Source organism: Saimiri boliviensis, chromosome 9 (assembly GCF_048565385.1).
Source record: "Saimiri boliviensis isolate mSaiBol1 chromosome 9, mSaiBol1.pri, whole genome shotgun sequence".
NCBI classification, from domain to species: Eukaryota; Metazoa; Chordata; class Mammalia; order Primates; family Cebidae; genus Saimiri; species Saimiri boliviensis.
In genome coordinates, this window is record NC_133457.1 from 6,085,826 (window position 1) to 6,107,165 (window position 21,340).

At 42.3% G+C, this 21,340-nt stretch overlaps 1 protein-coding gene across 4 annotated transcripts in view; it reads right to left on the reverse strand.

Moving 5' to 3' along the window:
• FNDC3B (fibronectin type III domain containing 3B) overlaps nucleotides 1-21,340 on the reverse strand; it is a 371,941-nt gene that overhangs the window by 44,217 nt on the left and 306,384 nt on the right. For all 4 annotated transcript variants that reach the window (XM_039480204.2, XM_039480205.2, XM_074405435.1 and 1 more), the window contains exons 12-21: nucleotides 17,800-17,924; nucleotides 15,549-15,723; nucleotides 13,728-13,814; nucleotides 12,146-12,284; nucleotides 10,283-10,354; nucleotides 7,087-7,205; nucleotides 5,224-5,329; nucleotides 4,089-4,261; nucleotides 1,911-2,024; nucleotides 1,325-1,474 (exon numbers count right to left, since the gene is read on the reverse strand). In XM_039480204.2, the coding sequence (XP_039336138.1) occupies nucleotides 1,325-1,474; nucleotides 1,911-2,024; nucleotides 4,089-4,261; nucleotides 5,224-5,329; nucleotides 7,087-7,205; nucleotides 10,283-10,354; nucleotides 12,146-12,284; nucleotides 13,728-13,814; nucleotides 15,549-15,723; nucleotides 17,800-17,924 (1,260 nt within the window). The remainder of the gene's footprint in view (nucleotides 1-1,324; nucleotides 1,475-1,910; nucleotides 2,025-4,088; nucleotides 4,262-5,223; nucleotides 5,330-7,086; nucleotides 7,206-10,282; nucleotides 10,355-12,145; nucleotides 12,285-13,727; nucleotides 13,815-15,548; nucleotides 15,724-17,799; nucleotides 17,925-21,340) is intronic.

Here is a 21,340-nt window from a genome sequence, read left to right on the forward strand (position 1 = left end):
TATAACGCAGCTCCGGGAGATCAACGCTAAGACAACATATACTCCGAAAGAGAGAAGAGGAAATATAATAACATTTTAAAGAAACACCAAAACCATAATGGAGTGAAGCTCTTTACTGGGGTGGCAGACAGCTCTTTACTTATATCCTGCCTTGATACAAAAACGAGAGTGTGGCACATAATTTAACCTTTCCCCAATGACTCAGCATCACCATTATAAAGATCAGACAATTTGCTGTGATCCTGACTCACTGTCAAAGGTTAATTACGTCCCAGGTGCTTCATTCGAGAAGCAAGAAAGGTATATAACAAAAGAGTTCAATCAGAAATGTTTCAAATAAAGCAGACTTCAGAATTTACCAGAAATGCTTCGGTTGATCTGGAAAATTAAGTTATGAAGGGAATATTTTCTCCAAAGAGGCCAGAGACAAGGTATACTTGTAAAAAGCAATTGGATCCATGACTTAAATCACGGGGAACGTGGCTTTGGCATCACTGCTTCTTTATCTATTCAAATCTAAATGTGCATGAAGACAGGCTCTTCGAGGTCAATAACCACATCCGGTTAATCTTTTTATCTCTCTTCCTGATCTTCCTTTCATCCTAGTACAAAGTACTATCGTGCTCAAGAATCGTGACTCAACAAATGGAAAGAGAAGAATAAAGAACTCTATTTTCTTGAGACACTAGGGTTTTACATAGAAAAAATAATAACATATCCAAGTGAGTAAAATAAATGTAAACCCATGGTTACTGTCACTCTGGGGGTTAGGCTATGAACCAATTTCTCTTGATGTTGTTCTAGCTGGACTCCCAAGCGGAAGCTTACAGATAACCAGCCTCGATAATTGTCACTAGGAGGTGGGGTCCTGTAATGGAATGCAGACTAGTCCAAATTATTTTTGGCCCCATTTAACAATTCGTAAAATAATTTTCTGTCTTCTGCCAGTTCTAAGAATCTTTCCCACTGAAATGTGCATCTCTGGGGAATGAGGCAGAAGGCTTCTTCCCTAAGCAGCTATGTCATCTTTCCCTTGGACTTGGGTCATTTGTTCAGCAAACTGATGAACAGACAAGATACAAGGGTGGTGAGAAGGCGAATGGAGAAGAATCTGGTTTTGCTCTTAAGTTTCAGAATTTCCTAGAGAAATGGAGATTAACTGCAAAACACCAAAACAACCAAATTTATTTTCATTTAAACAGACTCTTTTTTTCCATATGATCCTTCCTGACAGCCTCTATTACAAGCCTTTGAGTGGGTTTCCCAAAGTGTCTTTCATGGAACACCAGACCTTGTGAGTAACATCCGAATAATGTCAACCTACCTGTAGTCTACAGCAATATTGTGCAGCAGGCAACAGGTCTCTTATTTCAAAATGGATGTCTGTCCCATGATAAATGACTTCTAAGGATTCTTCATCTTCTCCCCATTCCAACCTGTACTCTGAGATGTCAGCACCAGAACTATCAGGACTCTGGAAAGACAGAAATTAGTTAATCAATTCCCCCGAGAAGAGAACCCTATTGTGCTTGTATTCAACGAAAGAGAGCCAAAAGCCCCAGAATATTCCAAATACATATAAAAGAAAGGCATGATCACAAACATATACACCTACTTTGTACTGACAATTTTTTTTTACTTAAGAAATTTAAAAATAAAATAAAAAAATTTTAAAAAGAAAGGCATAAGAAACAATTTCCTGTCAATTCTGACTATGGTAAAATTTCCACAGTTCTAAATGACATAAGCAAGGGGTAAGTACAAAGGGTGATTACTATAGGAGACAGAGAAAAAAAAAAAATCACGTGCATGTGCATTTTGGACTTGTAGCTTCTTTATAACTTGTATTTGTATTTGGGGGTAGATAAAATAGAAGAAACAGAAGTTGACGCAGAATATGCCTGACTTACCTCCCAATTCACTAAGACACATCCATCAGGCGTAAAAGAAATACAAGGTGCTTTGCACTGTCCAGGGGGTCCTGCAGCAGTGGTAATTTCTGAGACATCAGAATAGGGACCATACTGAAAGAAAACACACACACACACGTAGGTATATATCTGTGTATGTGTTTGTGTGTGTTTGTGTGTGTGTGTGTGCATATAAAAGCTTAGCTAGGCTAACATCATCATCGACGCAATTAACAAATATTACCCAATGATTTGCACTTTCAATTCAATGTATAGGTTTTTCTCCTGCGTACATTCCCTGAGTAGTAGATACCTGTCATTTTTTAAAATTGAAAATAATCAGTTGGTTGACAAAATATTTTTCCTTTCTTAAGACATCCAAAATAAAAACATGCTGATTTTTGACAAAACAAGGCAATATGCTTTCATATTTTTCAGTGGACATCCAAGAAAACTTAAGTCAGATGCCCACTGCAGTTTTATTTTTAATGCATAAAAATATACTTGGAATTGGTGGTGATCAAATTCTAGGTATTTCTTCTAGTGACTGGCACTTTCCATTCTGAAAACGGATGCTTCTGTCATGTTTTATCAGTGTGTGCCCATCACTTCACCTATTCCAGGGTATACACTGCACTCCTGATTTACCATCAGTGACCACACTGCTCAGAGCCAGGACTCGCTAGAGACTTAGCACAATTCGAGAGAGTCACAACCACCTGAACCACCCACTTTAATGGCGGCATATCTGATACTTCAAAGGTCTGGGGCAAAGAGTCAGCACTTTCCAGGCTAGCAAAATATATGTCTGTACTTTTCAAAATGGGGGAAAAAAAGATGGAAAAAAAAAAAACAAACCACCTCTCAACATAACTTGCAAAGATACTGAGGAGTCAGGGGAAGCTCTCTGAAATGGACCTCAGAAGATGACTACAGCAATACATAGGGCTAGTTTCTAACGCGACAGGGATAAACCCAAGCTGAAGACAGTTTCTTTACAGGATACATCAGCGAAAGGGCCAAGAAAGGACCATTCACGCCGGCCTAGTTGCCCACCGATCTCTGCTGAGGCAGAGGGTAACTGCAAAGTTGATGGGAGGATGGGGTAGACCCAACAGTGTGTTCATCATCCATCTTTTCGTTCACATGACTGTAAGTTCGGGTGCGTAAGAGTTAATGTTTAGACTTGTGTTGCTTTCATTTAAATATCACTGTTGTGTCTGAAATTCTTTTCTGTTGGAGAATTACAAGAAACCCCATTCCAGGCGCTCTGCCCAGGAATCGCTATTCTTTTACTCCTTTGCTTTCTTAATAAATTTGCTTTCACTTAAAACAAAAAGGCACTGCAAGTGGGGCTTTTTCGTTTTTTAAAGAAGTCATCGATTAATTAATTATATTTATTTGCATGGACCCCCATCTATGCAAACCACTGGGACTTTGGAGCGGGCGTTTAGCATTAGCTGGCTTTACTCACATCCTTCTGATCTCTTTTATGCTTCCTCAATCTCTGGCCCCACCCCAAAGCCCCACAGTTACTGGGACTCTCACTGCTCATTATCAATCTCCCCCTAAATTCACATCATTTGGCAATTTCGAAGAAAAAAAGGACAACCACCTTTGCGGATATAATATAGACAAATACGTTCTCAATCTCTGATAGCCCCACTTGACATCTCCAGATGGAGCAGAAGAAAGGCCAGAGTCGTACAGTTTTCGCTTGAAACAAACAAAAACCCGTGAGCTGGCGTCCCCAGCCACCACCCCTCTCTAGTTGTAGAACTGACCTAAGATGTGGCTGGTTCATTTAGATGAACGGCATAAAACTTTCATTAGAACTGTCATCTAGTCCTAACTTTCCTTAACTGATAAAGTCAACGGGAGAAGAGGGCATTTTCTAAACATTATCGACAGTATCTACCGGGTGATATCCTTATTAACCTAGAATGCGATCTTAATAGAATGATATGAGGACAAAAGAAACAGAAAACTTCTAATGCTGGGTGTATACGAAATCACAACAGTATCAACTCAGAATGAAGATTTACAGACACTCCATCAATGGTTGTCAAGGTTGCATCAATCCTGCCAAAAATTTCAGGAGGGCAGAGAGATGCGCTGGCCCCTCGGGCTCTGGTTACGTGTTCTGACTCTGGCTACGGTGTATAGGCTCATACTCACCCCTCCGTCATTCAGAGCCCTCACCCTGAAGCGATACACGGTTCCGGGAAGCAGGTTGCCAACCGTGCACTCCAGCTCTGGGCCGTGGTACACCTCCGAGGCCACGTCTTCAGGCTCCGTCATCTCCACGCTGTACTCTGAGACCTCACAGCCACTTTCAGATGCAGGAACATCTGGAAATGAAGCATTTTTTTTTTCATCTTAGAACCCTCTGGGGCTTCCAATTGACCAAACTGCGCCAGATTTCACACAGTCGTGCAAAACATCACCTAGGCGACCTGTCCTCAGATCTCCCTTACAAAAGAATCCCTGCCCACCAAAAAAAAAAAAAAAAAAAAAAAGAGAGACATAAAAATAAGAGTCTCTGAAGGATGTTATCCACACTCTCCAAAGCAAGTCCATTTATTTAATTACATTGATAAAATCATCCCCAAATAATAGAACATTAGATATATTCCTTCATATTCTGATGCTAGGTAAGTGGAAGAAAAAGAGGGACGAAAAATCTCTTATCTCTAACTTGAAACCAAAGGTCGTACTGAAGCAAAAGACAGCACCCCAAATTGGCAAGATTTATTATACTTCAGACATAAAAGTGGTGGGAAAATAGGCTACTAGAGAGTTCTGTACATCTGTGCTTGTAATTTTCAAACGCTAACACAGCTTAAGTCAATCCCGTAAAAACGTCGGGACCCACACAGGACAACGCAGCAGAGGTGATACACACACAGACGAGGAAGAATCTGATGTTATCTTAGAAACCATTCTTCGGTTTAATTTCTAAATTGAGCACAAAAATCTTTTTTTTCCCCAATAATAAAGTTGAAAACTTAACAGAGACGGGGTGTTCTTGAAATAGTCCCTAGAAAAGTGTCCCCTGAAGCATGGAGGATGAGCACTGCAGGTGACCCCATCAGGAGGAGCAGGGTGAGGGGCAGTGTGGGGGTGTGGAGGGTGGACATTGTACACATGAAAAACCCGGGTCAACATACGTCAAAAGAAATATGGACATTTCCAGCAGACAAAAACCTACGTGGTCTTCAGAAGCAAGCTTTGAAACTTAACTACAAAGCCTTAAGTCTTCCTCTCCAGTTGTCCAAACTGTCAATGTCAACGTGAAGGTTGGTTCACTCACCCCACTCTAAGTGCACTTCTTTGTGCTTCGGTCTACCCAGCACCCTTGGTGGTCGACACTGACCTGGCGCGATGCTTAGTGTGCGCACAGGGAGACTTTCAGAACACTGCAGGAGAGACACCAGAGAGAACCACCTGTCAGTCACTGTGAATTGCTCAGACCTCTACATACCAGGCAATTCCACCCCATAACTGTCAATGTCACCGAAAAGGGGTTACGTGCTAAATGGGTACACATTATGGAATGCTTTTAATGCCACTGAGATCTTTATATACATCTACGTGTGCGTGTTTTAAGGGTGGATATAGACTGCATATGGCACTGGGAAAGACAAGAGTGATTATTTTTAAAGTTAGATTAGCGGACATGAATACTGTATACCCTAAGCACACAATGCTTTTCCTTTAAATCAAAATTAGAAACACCCTTCATGAGGACAGAAGAGAACACAAGACGACAGCTGGATGAAATTTTCAAATGGTACCATAAATGGCCAACCATTCACATACACAGCAGAAAAGCAAATAAACTCAATATTAATCAACCGATTCTGACATTAACCAGCAGGTTCTGTTAATGCTAAAATAAGTAGGCCTTTGTTTTGCAGGATCTGGTTGTGTAAGGCTACTGGTAGGGAAGCTGACTGACTTGCCGGGACGGGAGAAAATCAGGTAGAGCTATACAGCTCAGCCACAATCAGTTTTCCTCCCGAGGACTGGCACAGGGGAAGTGAACTCTACGCATCTGAGCAGTCAGCCTCAGCGCTACCTGTGCAGCGCCACACACATAGGAGGTACTGCTGATCATCTCAGCTTGGATTTGGATTTCCTCCACCCTGGGAGGCATTCCAGACAGCTTTAGCACTGGACAGAGAGGGTCGAGCTGGACCGTCTTCTCACAGGGAGTGTCTACCGGCAATCTAGATGTCCTGCTACCATCCTTGGGACAAAAACAAAGTAAACACAAAAACTGATGTTGGAAGTGGGTTGACTGAAAAACGAGGCCTTCAAATGGCAGGTATTCCTTTGAAAAGTCAATCCAGCACAGGGCTGTAAGCCACCATCTCTCCTTCTCTTCCATTCTACATATTAGTGGTTTCAAATCATAATATTAAACATCTCCAGGGTGAAAATACCTTTTGGCATTGTGTGTCTCACTCACTTTTGCGAATGTCAGTTAAAACCTTTTAGGTAACAATTATCTCATCTCTAGAGTACTCCGTGTGTATTTATTAGGTTGTTTCGAGCCTATGAGCGTACTACGTGGTTGAAACTAAGGCTCCTGAGCTGCTGACTGGTCTGGGGTCCTATCAATAGCAGAAACAAGGGGATGCCTATTGCCTACAGACGCATACGTTGGGTACCACGATTCAGCTCAGCCACCAAGGATTTACGTTGTTTTTACAACAACTTTCCAGCAGGTGGCAGTAAAGCACCGTGAGGAAGGTCTGTCTCAGATTCTTCAAACTGACAGATGTGTTAACAGCAGAGCTGTGCAGGTCTTATCTTTTTTACTCTAAATTCTATAGTTTTTTAACCAATGCAATAACCAAGGCCTCTTTTATTTAGTCAATGCAAATTCCAGACAGTTTTCAACTGTCACAGGTGATTGTGTCAAAGCCTTCCGAGAAATCAGTGACAAATGTACCTGAAAATACCCCAGTTCAGTAGGGAATCATTTAGACCTGTCTTTTATACCTCTAAAGAGCAATTCAGAAAGCTCTATTTTTTCATTTCCTGAGGTGATACTATCAGGTTGCATTACTGAGATGCACTGTTTAAATTGCAATTTTATTCTGATGTTACAGACAGCTCACGTGAATTTGATCAAAGAGGTTTACTTTTATATGGAAACAAAACCGACCTGACTGTGTCCGCCAGTACTGATACAGCATGCTCGGAGTTTGTACAAAGTGCCTGGTTTCAAGTGGGTCAGGGTATATTCGGTAGCCGACCCACTGTACGACACTTCCCACTGATTCGCTGTAAAACGAGATACGCGTGAGTTTACGCCGCTTGTAAAAATGTACTGTATCAACCATGACCGGCAAGAAAAGGCTCTATGTTCCAAGGAAAACCAACAGCCTCTTTTTCTTTTTAAACACCCAGAAAGCTCTGTTTGTTGTTGTTGTTGTTGTTTTAACGAAGTTAAATACCAAAATAACATGGGGTCATATTTAATACTTAGTGTTGCTGGGTAGACTACTTATTATCACCACAATTACATTTGCTATAAGGCTTGGATGTGGGAAATCATGTGAAACGTGCAGTTGGCACGGGAGGAGGGGTAGCAGACAAAGGACAGGGAGGAGCAAGCTATGAAAGGCTCCTGGTGTGAGGAGGCCTCCGGGGAGCCAGGCACAAGGCTACTTTTTGGCCACGAGGCTTCTGGGAGGTCTGGGGCAGTACGCGAGACTGTCTCCCTGTTCCAATCTGCCTGAGCTCAAAGGAAGTGTAATCCCCTTGGAAAGACTGGGGCTTTGACTGTCTTCAAGGAGCCTCCCTTATTAAAAGACAAAAATGCAGCCGGGCGCGGTGGCTCACACCTGTAATCCCAGCACTTTGGGAGGCCAAGGCAGGCGGATCACGAGGTCAAGAGATCGAGACCATCCTGGCCAACATGGTGAAACCCCGTCTCTACTAAAAACACAAAAAAATTAGCTGGGCATGGTGGCACACGCCTGTACTCTCAGCTACTTGGGAGGCTGAGGCAGGAGAATTGTTTGAACCCGGGAGGCGGAGGCTGCAGTGAGCTGAGGTCACACAACTGCACTCCAGCCTGGCGCCTGGCGACAAAGTGAGACTCTGTCTCAAAAAAAAAAAAAAAAAAAAAAAAAAGACAAAAATGCCCGGGGAACTGACAAAGACCAAACGCTAGGCGTGATCTGATCACTTTTCGGAACTGAAGAGAGAACAGGATCGCCAGGAGTATGAGTACCCCCAAAAAGCTGACGCTGTCGGAACCAAGGGCACCCAGGGCTGGCGCTGGCTGCCTGCCTGCCTCCCAAATCCGGGCGGCTGGGATGCTCTTCACTCCAGTGTCTTATTCCCACTCATGCTGTGTTTCTAGCTGACCACTTTACAAAAAGCCTTTTACTATATATTGTTTGAGGGGAAATACTTTTAGACTATTCCCTGGTGTTTTAACCACAGTCACTTCCACAAATTCTCCCAACAGCTTATTAGTTTAGATTCACAACAAAGTCATATGCACTAAGGCCATATGAAAAAAGGGAATATTAAAAGCAATTATCCTGATATTAGGGGCCAAAAAAAGCCTGTAATGATAAGGCGCATGGGAGCAAGGATGAAAAGACTCACTCATTCACTCAGCCATGCAATGGCAAAGTTGCTACCTGTTAAATTCGGAATGGGCCCTATTTTGACTTGTCATCAGTAGCCAAAGGGAGCCACATAATTCAAACCATGGTTGAATATTCACAATGAGCCACTGGCGTACACATGACTTCTATCCTAGATGGGGTTTTCTCATGCAGAAAACCTAAACCAGGTTTTTAGCACAAAACATGATTTTATGTTTAGAACAGCTGTGCTCATCTCAAAAGAACTCTCATGTTTTCAGCTTATAATAGTACCCAACAGACTTAAAAACAAAAAAAAATTCCGAGTGGTTCTCATTGTACAGAATCAAAGCAAGCCACGTATAAGCACTGTTTACTTGCAAAAGTTACAGCAATGTGCTCTTTTTTTTTTTTTTTGGCATAAACATGTGCCTCTTTTTAAATAACTTAATGGGCCGGGCGCCATGGCTCACGCCTGTAATCTCAGCATTTTGGGAAGCCAAGGCGGGCAGATCATCTGAGGTTGGGAGTTCAACACCAGCCTAACCAACATGGAGAAAGCCCATCACTACTAGAAATACTAAATCAGCTAGGTGTGATGGCGTATGCTGGTAATCCCAGCTACTCAGGAGGCTGAGGCAGGAGAATCACTTGAACCTGGGAGGCAGAGGTTGTGGTAAGCCGAGATCACACCATTGCACTCCAGCCTGGGTAACCAGCAAAACTCTGCCTCAAAATAAATAAAAAAATTTCCAAAAAATTAATGATTAGAGGGATTATTACAGTAAGATGACATGCCATTTAAAAAGTAGAAAGACTATACTTTTCTCTATTAAAGTTTAATGAATTTTATTAGAAAGAAAACCTTAGAATTTTTAAAAAGGCACTAAGGAATTTTATTGCTAACATTTGTCCCACTTTAATCCACCCAGAATGATAGTAATAAATAACCTGACACAAACGACAATGAAGTTGGAAAGATATTTTCTAAACCTGTTATAAAAGTGTGATTCTTGTCACTAGCCCACAACACCATACATTGGTGTATTACGCACAGGAATTTGTAGATTACTGAACTCACCCCCCTTCCCTGTCTCTCCTCACCCTTCCTTGCTTATTGCTTCTGATACTCCCTTTGCTTATAAGAATTTCCAGAAAAAGTGGCAAGTTAGGAGATGAAAACACTAAATTTCTCTGATTAGTTTGGAACTCTAGTTCGAAAAAATACATAGAAGCTGAGTGTGGTGATTCATGCCTATAATCCCAGCACTTTGGGAGGCCAAGCTGGGAGGACTGCTTGAGGCCAGGAGTTTGAGACCAGCCTAGACAACACAGTGAGACTATGAAAAATGTATCCTGTCTCACCTTCCAAGGCAGAAGAATCACTTGAGCCCAGGACTCTGAGACTGGAGTGGGCCGTGTCTGGGCCCCCGCCCTCCAGCCTGGGTGACAGAGTGAAACCATGTCTCAAAACACAAAAACAAACCAAAGAAACAAAAACGAAAACTAAACAAAACACCCACAAATAAAAGACACAGAAAAACTTTTAAATAACACAGATGTTAGTTTCAAGCAGACTCTGATCTCTGGTGCTGTTTGAAATAAAAAAAACACTGTCAATATGTGATTAAAGTCTGTTTACTGTAATAATAGTTCTATCTTCAGAATGGTTTTTCACTATAACTATAAAGATGTTTACTATATTAGAAAATAGAACTGGCTACTGGATTTGAATAAAACAATTGCCAGAAACTTCACCTTCAGAATTTCCATCAGTAATCTCTAGCAAGTACTTGAGGATTTCTGAACCACCATTGTCCTTAGGAGGATCTGGAAAACAGCCAAATGTCTTATTAGTAATAAAAAGATATTGATTTTTATCAGTAAACATCATCAGGACTCATAAAATCACATACCACTATACTGTCTTAATTCTAGGTTTGACCAAAAGGCAAAATAATTTATTTCACCAACTCCTTTGTTGAAAAAAAGAAACAAACCAGGAATCTTTGCATACTATCAAACAATTCAAAGTTCTTAGATCTGGAAATGTCAAAGAGCATTCACGTAGTGAAACATGAACCAAACTCAGTACAAACTGATCGAGTTGTTGAATTTACTTGAAGATGCTCTTTAGTATATTTGAGGATTTTCAATATAAGATGACCTATTCGTATTTCTTGTTTTTCTTATTCTTTTTATTTCACTTATTGTATCAGTGACAGGATGGAAAGGAACAAAAAGAGAGGTACAAAATTTATTACAAAATAAATATCCAAGTGGAGCAAGTCTAGTCTAGCACAGTTTCCTACCAAGCAAACTTGACATGCCAGGTGAACGTGGTGTAAAACCAGAGGCGTGGATCAGTGAGAACCCGTGCACCAGCAGACAGTTTGAGGAAGAAGGTTCTGGCTTATTAGAGCCCTAGGCACCTTGGGTATACAGTCTACCCATAACTCTGTGCCTGCAGGAATTTTATTTTCTGAGCAGAAAAACACATTCCTTGCTGTCTAATTTTGCAAAACGATAAAGAATGTCTACTATCAGTCAGCCACCTCTATATTCTTAGAAAATATAAGAGAACATTTCTCTAAAAAACCTTAAGTTTACTTACATGCAGATTTCGAACATTCACTTCCCCTCTCCTTTCACCTGGTATTTCCATTATATATATATATACACTTCAGAAGTAGATATTTACAATAATAATTATAAAGTTAAATATTATAGCATATAGCTCATGAAAGTAAATAGTGTTGATAACTTTCTAGGATTCTTTAAGAAAAAAGCTCTACAGTCTGGCAAAAAGCGCATCTAGATTTTTATCATTTCTCTGAATTACATCCGTTTTCCAGGGAAACAGGAATTCTAATAATTCTATCTCACAATTATTAGATAACTTGAAACTGTTGTATGTCTCAGTGGTTGGTGTAATAATGTTTTAAATTTCCCTTATGTTACTTGGCTGCAAAGTAAAATCTTTAGATTTCATCTTTTTTTTTTGCCTATTAGTTAATATTATTATATGACATTAGTAAAATGGTATGCATAGCACACTCCTTATCAACTTTAATATTAAAATTTCCTGAAGTTCAAGACTCTGGCTATACAACAAACAGCAACAAAAACAAAATATCCCTAATTCATTGCAACTTAAACATTGTCTGTGCCGAAATTTACCTAACAAATCTAAATTCTGAAATTTATTTTCAATATTAACTTTATAGATCCAAATGTTCTATTAAATATTGCTAATTTTTTAAGATTGAACTGAAGAAATGAATGATGCACGCAGAGATTACTACATTCACAAATCAGTGTCTTAAAAACACAGGAGAAAAAATATGTAATCCAAGAAAATCAGAAAGTCCATGAGATACTCTTAAAAATCATCCATTTAAATTTCCACTAAAATTTCATTTTCCATACGATTACATTTTAATGGAATTGTCCATTCCAATTTGTAGAATTCTTAGGATAGTTTTCACACGTATATTCTGAACAAAGAAAACTTCTGCAAATAATGTCATCCATAATTTTTTTGGCTAGTCACCACTAAAATTAACCATTAAAAAAAACCCATCTGTCCAAAGGAGGAAAATCAGCAGCGGCGAAACATACCCCATTTGACGCTAAAGCCGTGAGATGTAACTGGGCCTTTGACGAGTGGTCTGGTAGGAGGTCCGGGCCTGTCAGGACTTGTCGTACAAACAAGGACTTCGCTTGGACAGCTTTTTCCTTCCATATTAGAAGCAGTCAGCTAGAACACAACCGAGGAAACATTAGCACGCTTTAGTTATCAGGGATGACTAAATTAATGGTCACTGTTTAACATGGTGAGATGAAGGTATCCCTAAAATCAGATCGACACACATTTTTTTCTCTTTAAACTCAAGTACTGATTTAACAGTATTTATTCTAGAAATCATTTACTGCATAGTTGGTTATCAACAATTAAAAACAAAACCGTAAGGTGGGTTTTAGCTAAAGACATTTTTACCCTTTCAAAAAGACATCATAAAACGAGTATGTCATCACCTAGTTTGTATGGTTTTGTGGAAGGAAATATGGTGATGGGGGAAATCCATAAAAATAGCTCCACTTTGGCTGGGGACAGTGGCTCACGCCTGTAATCCCAGCACTTTGGGAGGCAGAGGCAGGTGGATCACGACGTCAAGAGATCAAGACCATCCTGGCCAGCATGGTGAAACCCCATTTCTACTGAAAATACAAAACTTAGGTGGGCGTGGTGGCACGTGCCTGTGATCCCAGCTACTCGGGAGGCTGAGGCAGGAGAATAGGTTGAATCAGGGAGTTGGAGGTTGCAGTGAGACGAGATCGCACCACTGCACTCCAGCCTGGTGACAGAGCGAAGACTCCATCTCAAAAAAAAAAAAAAATTTGCTCCACTTTTTAAAGAATAGGGTAATGCTACCTTGTGGAGAAATGTAAGCAGTAGAGCTGTGTTCTTATAGCTTCGAGAATAAGGGTTTAAAAAAATATGTTAAAAATTATCATTTCCTTCAAATAGTCACATACTGCACTTGATAATTTGGCAACTATTTATTGGGTCATTGCTATGTGCCACGTAACACCATTTGGTCCTCCAATTAGAGAAGAAGATGTGGAATCAGAAAACGATCATATCTTCCAAGATGGACACTTGTCGTATTAGGAAATACGGAGCTGGAGCATATTGTTTGGATCTCTTTGTGATCATAAAGTCGTATTCACTTATTTGGCCACACACAGACCTACGGGAACATTAACGGTGGCTGTTAATGACCAAACACCGCCCAGGTGGGAAGCGGGTGGGTAATGAAGAGAAAATTAAAAACAAGTGTGAAAAAAAAAAAAAAAAAGGCAGAAGAGCAAAGGAAAACAAAGAGCAAAGAGAAGTCTGATTAGAAGGAGAAAGGTATGGAGTGCAGGTGAGTGACGGGTGCACTCCAGGACCTGGTGTACATCTCCCCAGGTGAGGGCACCTGGCCATGCTGTACATGCAATTTATGACAGCACATTATGACGACTTTTGTGCTGAAAAGTTGGTTTTAAGATTAAAGCACCATGTGCACTTTATAAATGTTCCTTTCAACATGTAAAGTGCCTTCTTTAACCTGCAGAGTCAATCTGACATGGTAAACGGTGAAATATACAACAGTTTCATTTTTCAGCGGTTCAGGCAGCGAAATGACTGACTCACCCTGAATTTATACTGTGTGCTTCTTTTGAGATTTTTCACAGTACAGGTTAAATCCTCTCCAGTGTATTTTGGGTGGAAAAGGTTATCCTGAAAAGGCAAAGCCAGGAAGAAACATCAGTCTCAAAAATTCTGGGCATTAAATACCTTCCTTTGAATGTGGGATTTTTATCCTGTCTTTCCCTGTCGTCATCGGCAACAGGCCAGAGGTCTGTCAGCTACTGCTAAAGAGAAAAATCAGAAGCCCAGAGTATTGTGGATAGCACTTGAGCTTTAAATAAAAATTCGTCTCCATCACACCGTAATTTCTCCTGGGTCCGGTCAAATTTATTGTGACAAAGGAGTCAAACACTTTTTGAAAAGACATTTAACATTTAATGTTGTCATGAAAAAAGCCCTTTGTACTGAGGTCTTGACTATGTGAAGCTGCCATGTGCTACGCAATAAAGCGTGGCTGAGCTTCCTGGCCACACAGTGCCCTCTTCCGGCCAAAAGAGAAAGGACAGCTTAGACGGGAAAGGGCATCATCCTTTAGGAGGGCAAGCATCCCACTCGATGTTGAATTCAGGAAACTCACTCAATAGTTCTAGCTCTCTGATTCGATCATTCACTCATCAAAATACTACTCAGCCCCTTCTCTGCGTTGGGCTGACCTCCAGGCTCTAAGGATTCAGCACTGCCCAAGAACTTTTATAAAAGGCCTTGCCCACACGCAGCAAGTGAGAAAAGACAATACAGAAAAGCCCCGACGTATGTCACGTGGCGTTAAGTGCTATGACAAAAACTAAAACTAGGTAAGAGGATATGGTGGTGGAACTAGTGACGGCTTTCTACAGCTGCTGGAGGTAAATATGGTAGCCACACGTGGCTCTTTGAATGTAAATTTATGACAACGAAAAACTCAGTACTATAGGGCCAACAAGCCATATGTCAGAGGCTTGAGAGTCACAGGTGTACAGGTGCCACCATACTGCACGGCACAAATTCTAAAACATTTCCATCACTGCAGAAAGTGCTACTGGACGGTGCTGTCCTACAGGGCGATCAGAAAAGGACCGTCCAAAGAGATGACATTTGAGAGGAGACCTGAAGGAAACGAGAGAAGGCAGGCAAAGGTACCTGGAAGGGCATTCTGGCCAGAAGGCAGGGGCTACAAACGCCTTGAGGCCACAGGACACCTGGTGTGTTTCAAGAACAGACTAGAGGCTGACAAGACTGCAGCGGAAGGAAGGAGGGCAGGAACGAAGAACACAATCGCACAGGACCTCGTGGCCACTGTGAGAGCTCTAGGGGTTTCCCTCTGAAGGAGGAAAGGATTTGGAGCAGGGCGCTGACATGATCTGTCTGTATTTTACAAGATGATGTTCTCCACCCAGGCTGTGTGTGGAGAACAGACTGTAGCCCAGTAAGGATGAAGTTAGGAATATTAAGAGGCGATAATCCAAGAATAATGTTATCTTATTGCAACAATCCAGGGGTGAGATGAAGGTGGCTCCTAAGAGGGTAGTAGCTGTGGAGATGATTTTAAAAAAATGGTTGATTTCTAAATGATTTCTAAGGAAGATTCGAAAGGATTTTTCTGTCTGATTATATATGGGGGTCAAGGATGACTCCGAGGATTTTTGCTTCCCCAGCTGAAAGGAAGGAAATGTCATTTACAGAGATGGGAGAGAACAGGCTGCTGTTGGTCGTGGTGGTGACAGGGACTGAAATTAAGAGTTTGGTTTTGAACTTCTGCAGCAAATCTAATTTCACGGTACCCTGTAGCTATAACAATGCTGATTTCTGCAAAACACAGAGAAGTATAAAATCTGCAAAACTCACATTTTCATCCTCCTGAATTTCCAGGGTGTAAGTGATCACCTCCTCGGGTGAACAGCCCTCTGGCTTACTCCACTGCAGTGTGACCCATGTGATGCCAGCTCGAACCAGCCTTGGCGCAGAAGGCATCTGAGGGATGTTTCCTAATGTGTAGCACACCACCTCTTGGCTGTAACCACTGCAGAGAAAGAAAGTGAGGCACACAGTTAGAAGCATGTGAAGAGGTCTGGCGTTTTAACAGAGGAAGGCTCAGCAGGCACACCGTCCAACTTAGTCTAGCAGGCAGAGTGAGCGAAGCCAGGCAAGGATCCTTTGTGTGATATTTCCTACAACCACCTTCAGCTTCCCTATCCCCCCACCGACGATCTTCTAGACACACACATCAAGTCACAGGACAATACACAGTGGGCCCTCTGTATCCTTGGATTCCAGACCTTGAGTCCATGTGAATGAAGTGATGTATAGGCATTATACTGGATATTAAAAGCAAGTTAGAGAAGATTTAAGGAGGGAATGATGTGTACAGGTTACTATAAAATACTATGTCCTTTTTTTTTTTGAGACAGAGTCTCGCTCTGTCGCCAGGTGCCAGGCTGGAGCGCAGTGGTGCGATCTCAGCTCACCGTAACCTCTGTCTCCTGGGTTCAAGAGATTCTCCTGCCTCAGCCTCCCGAGTAGCTGGGACTACAAGCATGCGCCACCATGGCCAGCTAATTTTTGTATTTTTAGTAGAGATGGGGTTTCACTATGTTGGCCAGGATGGTCTCGATCTATTGACTTCGTGATCTGCCTGCCTCGGCCTCCCAAAGTGCTGGGATTACAGGTATGAGCCACCACACCCAGCCTACTATGCCATTTTATATCAGGGACTTGGGAATCCATAGATTTTGGTATCCATGGTAGGGAAGTGAGGGAAGTCCTGAAACAAATTCCCTGTGGAAACTGAAAAACAATTCTACTTTAGAATTTATTTCCCCCCTTCCAGCAGTTTGGGAGGCTGAGGTGGGCAGATCACGAGGTCAGGAGATGAAGACCATCCTGGCTAACACAGTGAAACCCGTCTCTACTAAAAATACAAAAAAGTAGCTGGGCGTGGTGGCGCACACCTGTAGTCTCAGCTACTCGGGAGGCTGAGGCAGGAGAATCGCTTGAACCCGGGAGAAAGAGGTTGCGGTGTGCTGAGATCACGCCACTGCACTCTAGCCTGGGTGACAGTGTGTGATTCTGTCTCAAAAAAGAAAAAGAAAAAAGAATTCATTCCTCCCCCCGCCTCCTCCCAAAAGCACTAGACAGAAGGCATAGCATAATGCAATGTTCATCAATTTATGGGTCAAGGAGCCTTCAAATCAATGTGAGCAACAGATATTTGTGGATGACATAAATGTTCTACCAATATATACAAGTGCTGTTTTTTGAAAGTTTGCGGATGCTTCCAATTCATTTAAAAAATCTTGAACCACGGGCTTTATCAGTATGACTTTTTCAACCAGTGAACTCTCAAATTATAACGGCTCCTCCATGGTGGCGGAGGCAGGTCTGCAAAACTTTGTGATGTTAAAAAGAGGCTCTTGAGGTTGGAAAGAAGGTTGGAGACCACTGATGTGCAAAACCTTTAAGAAGATTATAACAAGCAGTGATGAAAGAAAAAGATTTTTCCCTTAATCAAGAGTCACCTGCAAGTGCCATTGAAAGGTGGCCTTTTCAAAGCCTCTTTAATCAATGGATACCTTACAGTACACCCGTTCCTGCCTTTCTCACACAGCCTAGCGGCCTGCAGAGGCCTCCCAAGACAGCCCAGGTTTTCTCCAATCCTGTATCCGCCCTGGGTTTAACAACAATGGCCGGCCCAGCAGCAATCTCTTTGTACCAGGAAACTCTCACATAATTGAAAAAGGGCAACTGAATGAAGGGCTTGCTAAAGTGATAAAGAGAAAAAGCCACGTGATCTAAAAAATAAATAAATAAATAAAGCCCCAAGAGGACTTCCTTTCAATTCCTTACTGCTTACCTTTACCTTGATTCTTAGAGGCCTGGTGGGGTCTTTGCAATACACCTTGCAAGACTGCAGAGGCCATAGCGACATTCACCAGCTTGGAGGGGCCCTTCACCCCTCAGATGAGGATTCCCTCCTAGAAAACCTCAAGGTGACTTAGTGTGGAGGCGGTGGGCATCCTCATGCCTTCCAGTGACGTACAGGAAGGCTCAGAGTCACCATCCAAAGGCTGAAGGGCAGAAGGGCAAGGAAGTGTCCTACCTGGTGCCAATGTCGTTTCGAGCGGCCAGCCTGAACGTGTACCCCATTGCCGGACAAAGCTTTGTCAACTTGCAGTGTTTCTGGCTCCCAAAGAAGCACTGTCTGAAACCACTGTTTCTTTTTCCCTAAAAGTAAACAGTGAAACCATGTACAAACTTTTAAAAAAAAAACAGATAACCCTAAACAAACGAAGGAGCATCATGAACCTCTTGAATAACTGTTTAATGAGCAATAGTTTGAATGAACAGAAACAACAGAAACTTACAGGGAAGTGTCCGTGTTGCAAATAAAGTACTCTACAATGACATCTCATCTCTGACATAAAGACACTACAGAAAATTCTGTCACTGAGACAGGTAATTTACTGGACCAGCGGTATATATAAAGCGGCTTTTTGGTTAACAAAATAAAATAGGGTCCTTTCAGGCACAAGACAATGCTCCAGTTAAATATCACAATTTCTAAGATTCTCTTCCTTAACTGGATTGGCCCAAACTGCCCGATATGACTGCATCTACACAGGGGTCAATGGCACTTGGAACATTGGTTGAATTAATCTATGTATATTACCGTCACTCTAAGTTTCTTGTCAGGCTAGAAATATATTTTGAATGCCTTCCTAACCTTACATGGTACTTCCGATTTCTTGAAGTAAAAATAAAACACTCTAACGGGGTCTCGTAATAGGCCCACAAGCAAGAAAAAAGCCTGATCGCCATACTCAGAGGCATATCAGCAGCTTGCTAGAATATTTCCTACCCATAATCCACATTATCTTCTATCTTATCCATGTTCATGCAAAAGAAAACCATATGCGAACACTGAATGGATCTTGGCATTCTAATCGGAGGGGCCCAGGGCCTTAAGCAATCTGTCTGAAGTTCTCTATTACCTAAAAAACAAAGCAAGCACATTTTTCACGTAAGCAAATTTAAGTATCTCCTTCCTTTGAGCAGGCCACCAAATACCACTAAAACACATTCCAGGTGAAGTTTTCATGAAGATAAAATGAGCACACCACTAGCTTGAACGTCGCTGGGATGAACATCTTAAAAGCAACCACAGCATGTCATCCTCCTCAGATGAACCCCTTCCCCGCTCCCCTCCTCAAGCCAGGTAGCGCCTTTCCCGATGGAAGGGCGCAGAAGTTCTAACGGTCTTTAAGACTGAAAGTTCATTTTATCAAGGGTTCAAAGTGCATTCAGATGCACTGGCGGCGGAGTCGGGGGAGTCGGGCGAGTAAAGCCTAGCATTTCTCGGTTGCTCCCTGTGTGGCTGGCAGGACGCGCCCTCACGTTGACTTCCACCTTGAGTGTGAGGTTGAGGAAGATGATTTATTCATATGCACACAGTTGCATAATGACACCCAGCGTCCGATTACCCTCTATGGGAGCCCTGGTATGTGTCACATCCATTTCAGGCTGTAGCAAGAGCTACCTTCTTTCCTCCTCTATTTCTGAACTCAGAGTAAACAGTGCAAGAAAGGCACATCGTGCCACGGCGGAAGCTCTCATCCCTTCCAAATCCCGAGCTGGCTCCCGTTCAGTGTCTTATTTTCCCATTCCTTTATTTGGTCTCCTTTCTCTTTTTCTTGTGCTTAGAACTACAGCCAGTTTAAAAAAAAAAAAAAAAAGTCAGTTTGTTTCTTACTAGGTTAATTTGCTTCAGTACAGTAGAAACCAGACTGTTTGTGGCTCAAATGAGAAAAAGAGTGAGGAGGCTTCAAAGGGGAGAAATCGACTTTTAGGAGAGCCAGAGCACTCGGGCTCACTAAAGAATTAGAAGGGACACTGTGTGACCTTCCAGACATGTTCCTATATTGCAACGTTTAAAAAAATTCTACTTGTGAAAGAAGTAAAAACGTGAGGAAGTAATGTAAGTAAATGTGAAGTAGTAGTAATAATATTAAGAAATCCGGCCGGGCACAGTGGCTCACACCTGTAATCCCAGAACTCTGGGAGGCCAAAGTGGGTCAATCACTTGAGGTCAGGAGTTCGAAACTAGCCTGGCCAACATGGCGAAACCCCATCTCTACTAAAAATACAAAAAAATTCGCCAGGCATGGTGGCAGACGCCTGTAATCCCAGCTAGTTGGGAGGCTGAGGCAGGAGTTTTGCTTGAACCTGGAAGGCAGAGATTGCAGTGAGCCGAGATGATGCCACTGCGCTCCAGCCTGAGTGACAGAGTGAGACTCTGTCTCATAACATAACGTAACATGGGTATCTGGAAACAAAAAAAAATAATGTTCACAGAGGTCACTGCAGTGCAAAAGAGATGTACAGCTGAGAAGTTAACAGGTGAACCTCAGAAGACACGGGCTCCAGCGCTCCGACGGCACGCGGGTATCATGCCGCCCTGTCTCCTGCGCCAGGCTCTCAAATGGCCCTGGGGCTTAAGCATTAGAGTTAGTCCATGTTCAGAGGCATAGAAGATTTAGAGAATCTGGTCATAAAACAAAACAGGCCCCAGGTTGCAAACAGCGTTTATAAGCAAAATATTTTTCTGTTCTTGTTGACAGAAATGAATTTCAAAAAAAAGGAGGGGCTAATGCTTTAGAAGATTGAAAGATTGATAAAGGATTGATAAAGTGAATGTGTATCATTGTTTACCAGAAGTTAAATATATCCAAACCATGACTGGCAGTGAGGTTTCAGAGATCGTAGAGGACAACTTTCCTATCTTACAGGCTGTTTAGCTCCAAGAGATTTTGAGAGATTATAATCAACGGCACGTTCCCTCTTTTAAAAAATCTAATTTAGACCACACAGGATTACGGAGATATGTTGACTTGGCTTTGGAAACTTAGTTTTTAATCATTTAAATTCGGCCTCGTTCCAAGGTCCCTAGTCAAACATGGCTCTAATAGAAACGGGTAACATCGGGAAACTTTCCAGGCCTGTTGTCATCAATGATCTGGTCAAACGCAGGCAGCAGGGACAGCCACGGCCCAGGCCCGATAGGCCACCTGCGGTGTGTCACCCAGAGGAGAGTAAGAGCTTGCAAAGCGGCAGGCTGCCGAAGCCTGGGAGTCAGCTGGTCCGTAGGAGGGGGCTGGGGGAAGAGAGTCCTAGCAGCATTCCATTACTTTGCGCATTGGTGGGTCAGGTTCACGGCACCTGAGCAGTCAGGATCAGAGTCTCTAGGATGAGACTGGAGTTCCTGTTCTCGGTGAACGATGGAAAAGACACTTTGCCTGAATTAGAGAAACTGGTCAGGGCCCACAACGCTGGTCATTCTGGAACAGACCTAGCCACTGGGCTACTGACCTCATTTGACATGAACCAATATAACCCCAGCCATGTTCTGGCCTAACTTTCTACTGCCCGTGTCTGTGAGCCAAATGAGGGCAGATTTTCAGGGTTCACTGGCTTCTTTCCATTTTGCAATCTTGGGCATGCCCAGATGCCTGTTTCTGCAGCTCCGACCGAGTTCATTCAAGGGCAAGGTTAATCTTTACCAGAACATGAAGAAGTCTTGGAGTACAGACAAACTGTGTGCAGATAAACCTCGAGGTGTTCAATTTGGCACAGGTGACGCATTA